Source organism: Chrysochloris asiatica, unplaced genomic scaffold (assembly GCF_000296735.1).
Source record: "Chrysochloris asiatica unplaced genomic scaffold, ChrAsi1.0 scaffold00168, whole genome shotgun sequence".
In the NCBI taxonomy this organism is placed as follows: domain Eukaryota; kingdom Metazoa; phylum Chordata; class Mammalia; order Afrosoricida; family Chrysochloridae; genus Chrysochloris; species Chrysochloris asiatica.
The window spans coordinates 6,382,296-6,393,068 of NW_006408686.1; the positions used below are offsets into that span (position 1 = coordinate 6,382,296).

Here is a 10,773-nt window from a genome sequence, read left to right on the forward strand (position 1 = left end):
GTCATTGGGCTGCCAAGTGCAAGGTTGGCAGTTCAAACCCACCAGTCACTCTGCGGGAGAAAGACGAGGCTGTCTGCTTGCATAAAGATTTACAGTCTCGGGAAACCTATAATGAGTCACATCAACTTAATGGCAGTGGGTTTGGTTTTGGTTTTCTGGGAGAATCAGAGGATATTCTAGGTGACAGGGACACTCTGGGGGTTAGAGGGTACCCTAGGATCAGAGGGAGACAGGGGCCCAGGAGGCTGTTATGCTTTGGGACACCTGGTGCTAGCACCCACACTCCCCATGGGCTTCTCACATTGTCTGTGAAGATGACCCCAAACTTCCAGATCTGGTACTTGACATCGATGGACATGAGCCTGTATGGGGGAGAGAACCAGATGCTAGGGACTCCGACCCGGCCACCTCCCCTGCCTCCCCAGATCTTCAAAGCAGGGCCGCCCAGCTCACCAGGTGAGCAGCCCCGGTGATGGCGTGGGCTTCCGGTCGTTGTGGGCTGTGATCTCCAGCGAGGCCAGATCCATGCCCAACAGCTCAGCGATCCGCTCCCGCCCGTAGATGTCACCGTGCTTGTCTAAGACCTGCATGGCAGAACCTTGAGCAGTTTGGGCATGGCCAGGGCTAACTAAGCAGCACGGCCTACTTGGGAACTTCCAGGGACACCCATGAGCTTTGTGTGGGAAACTGGAGATGCATTTTTTTCTATGGAAAAGGATCAGAGACTTTTCCGAGCTCCTCAAGGGGAGCATCCAAAAGTCATTGTTGTTAGCCAAGTGAGTTGAGATCCTTTTTCATTTTAAGGCAGCTAGACAAGGAAGTGAGCTGTGTAGCAATAGAATTCTTGCTCTCCACATGGGAGAACCTGGTTTGATTCCAGTTCCCATGCACCTCATACCTAGCCACTACTAGTCTCTCAGTGGAGGCTTGCATGTTGCTATGATGCTGAACAAGCTGAGAGAGAGTAGGAAGAAAGGCCTGGAAACCTACTTCTGAAAATCAGCCAATAAAAACGCTCTGGATCTCAAAGGTCTGATGGGCAACCAGTCATGGGAGTGTGATTGTATGCAGGACCAGACAGTGTTTCATTCCATTGTATATGGGGGTCATCAGGAGATGGGAGCCAACTTAATTGTAGCTAATAATGAAGAGATAAGGAAGCCTATATAATTCAGTCACTTCTTGGAGCTCATCTCCTCCCTCTTGCCTTTCGGTCACTCTGCTCCAGCCAGGGACCTCCTTACAGTTCCTCAAATTCACCAGTCCCTAAAATGCATCCCTACCTCAGGGCCTTTGCACTCACTGTTCCCCCAGCCTAAGACACACCTGTCCTAGATGTCCACCTGGTTCATCCCCTTACCTCATTACACAGCATCACCTTTTGAAACTTGAAGTCACTTGGAAAAAATTAGTTCAGTGAAAATTAGGTCATATGAAAATCAGTCTCTGAGATCAGAAGAACTGATTGGTGCCCAGCTGCCACCAGTAAGTAAAGGATCACATTAGAGAGTTCTGGCTAGAGTGGGAGAAAATGTGAAACAAAACTCAAAATCATGAAGAAGGCCAGGCTTACTGGTCAGAGAGAGTCTGGTGGCACACTGACACTTGGTCACCCTTCATGTCTGAAACTAACTCATCTCTGTGGCTCAATTTTTAGCCAAGCAATAGACGGGTACCTAGCAGCAACAATTCCATTCACGATGAAAACAGCAGCATTGACCCAACAACAAAATTGCGAAAGGTTGGGAAGGAGGGTGGCATGGAAACAGAAGCCCAGGGAGGAAGTGGGATAAGGGATGTCACATGGAGGGGATTGCACTCATTGAAATGAAACAACACGTGTGGGTTTGTTGGAGGTAAAACTGATGATGTGCTCTTAAGACTTCGCACAATTCACAATAAAAAGGTTTTGAAAAAGAGATAGTATCACCTTCCCTGACCACCTTACATAAAACTGCCACATTTCCTGATCTACACAGCACATTCCCCATCCCCTGTCACTCTTTACAGTTTTTACCCCTTCTTCTACAACACTTATCAACACATGGATGTTATAAATATGTTTATGACCTTGCTTTCCAAGCAAGTGTCAGAATCACGGATTTGCTCACTGTTGGATCCCAGGTCCCTATAGTAGCTCCTGGCATGCAGTAGGTACTCAATAAACATTTGGTGGATGAACGAATGAATGATGGTAACAGCTCACACTTACACAGTGTCTCACTGTGCCCCAGAGAGTGCACCTGTAGTAGGTAACTGAACTCTGTGAGGTTGTACTAGTGTCAATTAACCCACTTTGAAAATGGGGGAAACTGAGGCACAGAAAGTTGGCCCAGCTATGAGCAGAGAAGCAAGCAATCTAGCTCCAGTGTCTGTGCGCTGAAAACCTTATGCCTCACTTCTTCCCTTATAATTTTCTTTTTTTTTAATCTGGAGGAAGTCACACAACGTAAAGTTAACGGTTTTCAAATGAACATTCAGTGCAGTCACAACGTTGTACAACCACCACCTCTGTCTAGTTCTAAAATATTTTCATCACCCCCAGACCCACTGGGAGTCCTGGGGTGGGGCACTGTGGGTTCCAAGCCTGGTTTGAACCACAAGGTCTGGCAGTTCAGACTCACCAGCCACTCCTTGGAAACCCCATACAGGGTCACGATGACTTGGAACCAACTTGGTGGAGCTTAACAACAACAACAACCAGACTCATTAGGCTCATTACCCTTCCTCCCTAGCCCCTGACAACCACCAACCTGTTTCTATGGGTTTACTGATTCTGGATGCTTCCTCTACCCTAAGTGGAATCCTGCCACCTGTGGGCCTTTGTGTGTGATTTCTTTCACTTAGCGTAAGGTTTTCAAAATGCATCTACATTGCAGTATGTACCAGAACTTGTTACATTAAGTGTTGTCTAGTTGGTTCCAACTCTTAATGACCCAATGGACCATAGAAGGAAACACTGCCCAGTCCTGTGCCACCCTCACAGGGGTGGTTCTGTGGCCGCCCAGTGTTGCTGCCACTTTGTCAGTCCATCTGGTGAAGGGTCGCCAACTTTTCTGCTGCTCCTCTATTTTACCAAGCATCATATCTTTCTGCAGAGACTGGTTTCTCCAGATAAAGTCCGCAGTATGAGAGACGAAGTCTCAGCATCCTCACTTCTAAGGAACCTTCTGGTTGTACTTCTTTCAAGACAGATTTATTGGCATTAATTTGAATCTTTTTTGAGTATGTACAAGGAGTCTTCCATTTGTGGAGAAATTCCATTATCTTAATTCCATTTTTCCACCAACTTTTTTTGAAGCCCCTCGTATATACCACATTTTGTTTCTCCATCCTTCCATCTGTTGATGGACACTTGGATTCTTTTCTACCCTTTGGCTACTGTGAACGGTGCTGCTATGAACATTTCACATAAAACAATTTGTTTGACTCAATTCTCTTGAGTATATACTGCAGTGTGCGATTGCTAGGTTCATATGCGGTGCTTCGGGTTAATGTGCTGGACTGCAAGGTTGGTTTGAACTGCAAGGTCAGCAGTTCAAGCTCCCCAGCTGCTCCTTGGAAACCCTATACAGGGTTGCTATGAGTTGGAACTGACTCAATGGCACTTAACAACAACAATAAATGGTAATTCTGGAGTCCTGGTGTGGTGCTGCAGGATAGACACTGGATGATGATTAAAAGGTTGCCAGTTCAAACTCACCAGCCACTCTTCAGAAACCCTATACAGGGTCATTATGAGTTGGAACTGACTTAATGGCACTTACCAAAACAGTAACATCATGTTAATACTGTGTTTAACTTCTCGTGGTGGTTAACTTTGAATACATCAACTATTGTTTATTGAGTCCTAACTGTGTGTCAGGCTCTATGCCATGCATCTTATGACTTTGCTTAAGAGACCCTTCCACGTCCCCCTCCACATTCTCTTACCTTCCGCTTCACAAACTTGTCCCAGTAGTTGCTGGGGAAAGACCTGTGGAGACAGAGGGACCCTGTGAGATGTCAGAGAGGGACAGGAGCCCCAGCAGGGCCTGGGAGATACGGAAATGCTTTCTCTTAGTTCTGAGTCTGGGTTCTAATATTTGTTCTCCAGGGAGCTGCTGCACAGTGGGGACATATCTACCTTGGGGGCAGGTTCTAAATACCATCCCCACCAGGTGCAGCTCGCCCAAAGTCCACTGCCGTCTTCATTGAAGCTCGAGACTGGTCTTGTATGGAGAACCACTATGTGTGAAAACCCACCATAGCTGTCAAATCAATTCTGGCTCATAGTGACCCCCTAGGATAGAGTAGAGCTGCTTCCTAGGGTTTCTGAGGCTGCAAATGTTTATCGATGCAGACAGCTTCATCTTTCTCTCTTGGAGTGGCTGGTGGGTTTGAACTGCCAACTTTGCAGGTTAGCAGCCTAATGCTTAACCTACCACAATGTCCTTGCACACTCTCATCTCATTCAGTGCCTTAGAGTCAGTTCTGACTCATAGTGACCCTGGATAGGGTTTCTGGGGAATGGCTGGTGAGTTTGAAATGCCGACCTTGTGGTTCAAACTGATATTTTGGTCCAGCGTAGTATTCTAAAGTGCCACATCAGGACTCCCCTCCCAAGGCCCAATTTATGAGTTACATGATTTCATATACCCCACTGGTGCTTTAGGATAAGCACTGAACTAGCAGCCACAAGATCGCCAGTTCAAACCCACCAACTGCTCTTGGAAACCCTATACAGGGTCACTGTGAGTTGGCACCAACTCAACGGCACACAACAACGATAACTAGGACACTTGGGTGAGAATTATAGTTGGGGGTGGGGCACAGCTTACAATGCAGGTTCCCAGGCCTACTCCAGACTCCCTGAACCCAAATCCCCAGGACTGGGGCCCAGGAATTTCCATGTGTCCTCCAGTACCCCCACAGGGACTTTGTTGTGAGGGACATCTGTTTTCTAGAGAGGACTAAAGGGAAGAAAGCTGGAAAGCCAGCTCCCACCCCTCACCCGCCGTGAAGTGGGTTCAGGGTCCTTACGGCGTGTTGAGCACCAGTCGGTCCCACTGGCCCTTCACATCATCATCCTCTGGCTGCTCCGTGATGTAGAGGCCATCAAACTCCAGCTTCCGGGCTAGTTCCTTCTCCCGCTTAAAGATTACCAGAGGCACCTAGATTGTGGAGCAGGCACACGGGGTGGCGTCAGGCACCTCAGCGGGACCACAGCCTCTGCATTCATTAGCCACTAGATGTTGTTGCTATCATAGAAGCATTCCCAGAGTGGATGGGCTGGGATCAGGAGAGAAGGGGGAGGCTCAGGGAGGGGACTGTTGGAACCTAAAGCTTCTCAAGGAAGAGAGGTTTGAACTCAGACCTTAAAGGTGAGTGAAGCAGAGACAACTGGAAGGGAGTGGAAATAAAATTAAGCACCCCAGGCGTAGAGAACAGCATACACAAACACGCTTTTAAGTCAACTGTTCATCTAATAGGAAAAGGTCAAGTTTGCACTATCTGACCTCAGAGAACCCAAACTGAAGCTCTCTTAACACATCTAGGCTATCACCAAACTCAAACATATCTGATATCAGAACCCTGTTAGTACCGATGTTCCACCCGAGACCCTACAGACCCCCACAGATCTTGATTCACCAACTGACTAACATGCAGGAAATCAATTTTTCCAATGAAAAATCTGTCTCTCGATGAAGAAATTAACATAGAGATGCAGATAAGGTACGGATCGGGTGGTCTGGGACCCATCTCCTCATCCATGATCTGCGTCAGTTCCCAGTTTGAACATCATCCTTGCTGAAGACACCGTCTAGTACCCAATTCCTTTAACTTCCTGGCCTCAGGCCTCCCCCATCAGAGTCCCAGCCCTTACTCGGATCCTAGTCGCTACACCAAGTCTCTGGTCCTAGCCCCTGGCCCAGAAAACTGTGCCTGTAACCCACCTTGAGACAGTTGTAGCCAATGATGCAGAGAAAGGCAACCAGTGTGTGTAGCAGGCTTAAGCAGCGCAGGGCAGGCTCCATATAGCCCGTGCTTTCCTCCAGAAAGTAATACACCAGGTTTTCATCCTCATCACCCTCAGCCTCTTCGCCGGCCCCTGAGCCCCAGCCAGAGCCATCGCCAGACCCTGCTCCTGACAGGTCCCCGACTGCTGAGCCCTCTGTGTCATCTTCCCCTGGCGGAGAGTCTGAGACCTGAAGTAGGGACAGAGGTCAGTCAAGGCAGGGACTCATTTCCTGACCCCTGCTTTACTGTACTTGGAACCCACTAACAAAATTAACAGCTCCCATCAATGAGGTACTGAGTCCCAGCGTGGCGCTGTAGGATAAGCACACAATGGCAAGTTCGGTTTGAATTGCAAGGTCGGTGGTTCAAACCCACCAGCCGCTCCTTGGAAACCCTATACAGGGGTCACTAGGAGTCAGAATCAACTCTACAAGGCATTTAACAAACAACAAAATCAGTGAGTGGATTGGGGCCTAGATCTGTCAATCAAGATCAAGGGGTGGGCTTAGCACCCTAGGAAGCAAATCACTCTGTCTTGGGAGTTTGAGCACTGAAATGACAGGAGGACTTGATTTGTCTTGATAGTGAAGCCCTACGAAGACTGACCACTCACTATCAACATTACTAATAATTGTTGTTAAGTGCTGTTGAGTAGGTGCCAACTCATAGCCACCCTGTATAGAGTTTCCGAGGAGTGGCTGGTAGGTTTGCAGCGTCAACCTTGTGGTTAGCAGTCCAGTGCTTATACTACAGCGCCATACCAGGACTCATTACTATTAAAGCATCTAGGATATATACAGCATTTTCTATAAGTTAGGCGCTGTTCTGATTCACACGTATTAATCTTCTTCTAATCCCCACAACTCTAAGAGGCAGATACTGTTTTTACCAATGAAGAAACTGAGCCACAGAAAGGTTATACAGCTTGTCTGTGTCTGGCAGAGGTGAGATGTGGAGCCAGGCTTTGACGCCAGCCTATCCATGTTCAACTGCTCTGCTATTTTGCCCCTGTCCTGTCATCTAGATCCCTGGTATGAACCCAAATGCCCTTTTATCTTTTCAGATACCTGGTTCTTGACCCTTTCCTTCATTCTGTGAGATGCCCATTTCCTCTTCTCTACAAATCTCCCCGTCTCTCTCTCTTTTTAAGTAAAAGCAAAGCAAAGATGCTTAACTGGATGAGTAGATGTTGCAGAGAAGTGAAAGTGGACACTGAGGGCTGGCAAATAGATGGAACCCAGTTCCATGTCTAACCCTTGCAGGTGATATGAACCCAGATATCCATACTCATCCCCATGGGAAGGGGTCCCAGGGTCGAGGTGACCAACCCAAACCTTCCTAGGGACCGCACCCAACACCTGTTCCTTCACTGTAGAAAGCCTGGGAGCTGGTTGGGGGCTGAACCTCACATCCCAAGCCTGGATACCTTATAAAACAGCAAGATGAAGTTGATGGCAAATGCTAAGAAGAGAGCAAGGAATCGCAGTGTGTAAAAGTTCCGAGAGAGATAGTTCTAAGACAAGGGGAGAGAGAGAGAGAGTTTATGGTTCAGAATTTATCCCATCATTCGCCCACAATCAAAGCATCTGAGCCCTCAACACCCGGTTCCACAAACTACCATTTATTGAGTGATTACTGTATATTAAAAGGAGTGCTGGTAGCATAGTGGTTACGAATCGGGCCGCGAACCTCAAGGTCAGCAGTTCGAAACTACCAGTTGCTTCATGGGAGAAAGATGAGGCTTTCTGCTCCTGTAAAGATTTACAGCCTCGGAAACCCTGTTCAGGGTCGCTATGGGTCGGAACCGACTCCACAGCACATAACAACAACACTGTATACTAAGATCTGGGTTAAGTGCTTTGTTTACATACTAGTGCTTGGAGTCAATTCAGACTCATGGCAACCTCATGTGTGTTTTACAGCAGAACTTGGCTCCATGGGGTTTTCAATGGCTGATTTTTTTTGGAAGTAGATCAATAAACCTTTCTTCAGAGGTGTGTTTGGCTGGACTCAAACCTTCCACCTTTTTGTTAGCAGCCAGCACATTAACCATTTGTAGTACCCAAGAATTCCTTTACTGGTTTAATCTCATCACAGCCCTATGAAAGTACTACTATGTATTACCCCATTTTTCAGATGAGGAAACAGAGGCACAGGGACGTGAGGTGTCTTGCCCAATGTCAGAGAGCTGGAAAGTGACAGACCTGGGATTTGAACCCAGGCAGCAAGGCTCTCGAACCACACTTTCAACATGCAGCTTCCTACATGAGATTACCCCAGGCGGGAGACATCTTCTATTTCTCTCTTCCTCTTTGGCTCTCCCCCTTTCCCTCCATCCCTCATTCTTCCCATGAATCCTCACAGAACCACCTATTCAACATGTCCACATCTGACTGGAGAGAAGACAGGCAGATGGAGCCCTGGGCCTTGCATGAAGAGATGAATTCTTACCCAGGACTCCTAAGAACTCAGACTTCCCCCCTTTCCCATGGAGGGTCTGAGGTCGACAAAGGGACTCAGAACAGAAGGCTGATAGTCAAGAATAAGACCATGGTGGGAGGGCCAGAACCATGGCCTCAGACGGATTTAGCTGCAGTCAGAGGGTGAGGTGGGAAATCTAAGCAGGTTTGGTTTGGTTTGGTCCAGATACGCAAAGGTATGGAGGTTGGAATGGTATGGACTTTGAGCAGGGGGATGATGAAGAGTCAAGGGAGGACCAGCTGAAAATGCTGCCAGGTGCCCAGGTCCTGGCTCTGGCTGGAGACATCTCTGCCCTCTCCCCTGCCTGGGTTCTTCTCAGACATGCTCCTGGCACAAGTGGAGCTCAAGAACAGGATGCGGAGGGCAGCTAAGTGGAAATGCTGGCGTCTTCCTGGGAGAGGAGGTTTCAGCGTGCTTTTGTTGGATCCTCACCAAGAACTTGACCCTCTGCACTTCCAGTTCTCCCCAGAATTCCATGCCACCACCCTTGGTCTCCTCCTTCTTTGAAGGGGCTGGGGGAGGTGCTTTGCTGGTTGGCTCTGGTGGGGGCTCAGGGATTTCTTCCTTCTCCCCATTCTCAGCACTGCAGGGTAGGACATACAGTGAGATTACAAAATGTCCAGGAATTCATTAATTCAGTCATAACCATTCACTAGGACCCACCCCATGTCTGGCCTAGTACTGGATAGTGCTAGGGACATAGGATGATAAGACAGCCCCCTGCTCTCTTCTCAAAGGCCTTCCTAGTTCACCAGGCAGTGAGAGCCCAGAGTGGGCAGGGTTGGGCTGGAGAAGCCCAAGGGATTGTAGAAGACCAAGGATGACATCTCTTCATCTTAGGGAATCGGGGGTGGGGGAGAGGACATGTCAGGGTAGGCTTCCTGGAGGAGAAAGGATGAGAGATTCTGGTGAAGCATGGGGGCAGGGATTCTAAACAGAAAACCCAGCACAAACAAAGGCCAACAGGTAAGCAGGAGGATTCATGTATCGATTCTCCTTCATCAAGCCCATCCTCTGTGCTTGGGTTGAGGATGCTGAGGATACAGGGTGACCAGGACAGTCTCTTGCCCTGACCTCACAGGGCTCCGTGTCCAGGAGGGAGACAGTGATAGAGAGACCAAGCCCCATCTCCTCCAAAGCCACTCACTCTGCCTTCTCTGGCTCCGGCTCTGGCTCTGGTTCTGGCTCAGGTTCAGGAAGCATCTCCTCGGCTCCTTCCACCTTAGGGGGGCACAGGGCAAGCATCAGGACATGCAGCCCCCACCCCAAGCACTTCTCAGAGCTTTCTGTTTTTTTCTCTCCCTTTCTGCTCATTCCTGGGGGCAATCTAAGCTTTACCCCTCAGCCCACCAGAAGAAAAGAGGGCCTGTGATTTCCGTTACAGAGGGGACACTGAGGCTCAGAGCCGGCTGACTGTAAGTGGAGCTCTTCTCTCCCCACCCCAGATTGTCCCATCACCTTGACAACTGTAGGTTGTAGGAAGGTTGTACAAGACTGTAGGAAGCTTTGGTGCTCCCCCCAACCCACACACACACCGTGTGTATTTCTGAGGGGCTGTATCCTCAGTGGATCCTTTTTTAGTTCTTGGTCTCTTTTCCCCTCTCTGTTGATCTCTGGGTCTCTGCTCTCTCTAGGGGTCTTTTCCTCAGTTTCTCCCACAGACAAGACTGAGGGCCTTTCACCAGCTCTCCATCTCTGCATTTTTTTCTCTGTGTGTCTCTGAGACTCTAGTCCCCACTCCTAGTTTCGCTGCAGAAGCACAAAGCCCCCGCCCACACTCTCACCCCCAGCTTCCTCTTTAGGATGGGGGAGCCCTCGGGCGTGGGTGGCTCGACAGGCGTCGTGTCGCCCATGTCCCCAAGGCCTCCAGCTGGTCCTTCGGGCCGGAAGGGTCCCCCCTCGGCCACGGCCACCGCCCCGTCAGCACCGCCCTGGCCAGCCTCACGCGTGGCTTCCTCGTCCCCGGCGCCCTCGGCCGCATCGCTGGTGCCCTCGCCGTCTGCGTCGTCGCCAGTCCCGGCCGACTGCTCGCCATGCACCTCGTCACCGGTAGGGTCTGGCATGCCGGCCAGGAGCTCTGTCACCGTCACCTTCTTGGCCCCCTCCACCAAGCCACCGCCGAAGAGGGAGCCCCAGAGCAGTCGAATCGCGCCCGCCGCTGCCCCTGCGCCCGCAGCCCCCGCGCGCCTGGCCGCCGCTACCTCAGGGCCTTTGCACTCACTGTTCCCCCAGCCTAAGACACACCTGTCCTAGATGTCCACCTGGTTCATCCCCTTACCTCATTACACAGCA

The 10,773-nt window shown here is 49.6% G+C and overlaps 1 protein-coding gene across 1 annotated transcript in view; it reads right to left on the reverse strand.

Annotated features, from left to right (window-relative positions):
- Nucleotides 1–10,773, reverse strand: part of RYR1 (ryanodine receptor 1 (skeletal)) — a 153,406-nt gene that overhangs the window by 5,575 nt on the left and 137,058 nt on the right. Inside the window, exons 92-100 of the mRNA XM_006871542.1 lie at nucleotides 10,266–10,714; nucleotides 9,629–9,702; nucleotides 8,914–9,064; nucleotides 7,427–7,513; nucleotides 5,937–6,188; nucleotides 5,023–5,153; nucleotides 3,934–3,976; nucleotides 454–584; nucleotides 302–362 (exon numbers count right to left, since the gene is read on the reverse strand). Of these exons, the coding sequence (XP_006871604.1) occupies nucleotides 302–362; nucleotides 454–584; nucleotides 3,934–3,976; nucleotides 5,023–5,153; nucleotides 5,937–6,188; nucleotides 7,427–7,513; nucleotides 8,914–9,064; nucleotides 9,629–9,702; nucleotides 10,266–10,714 (1,379 nt within the window). The remainder of the gene's footprint in view (nucleotides 1–301; nucleotides 363–453; nucleotides 585–3,933; nucleotides 3,977–5,022; nucleotides 5,154–5,936; nucleotides 6,189–7,426; nucleotides 7,514–8,913; nucleotides 9,065–9,628; nucleotides 9,703–10,265; nucleotides 10,715–10,773) is intronic.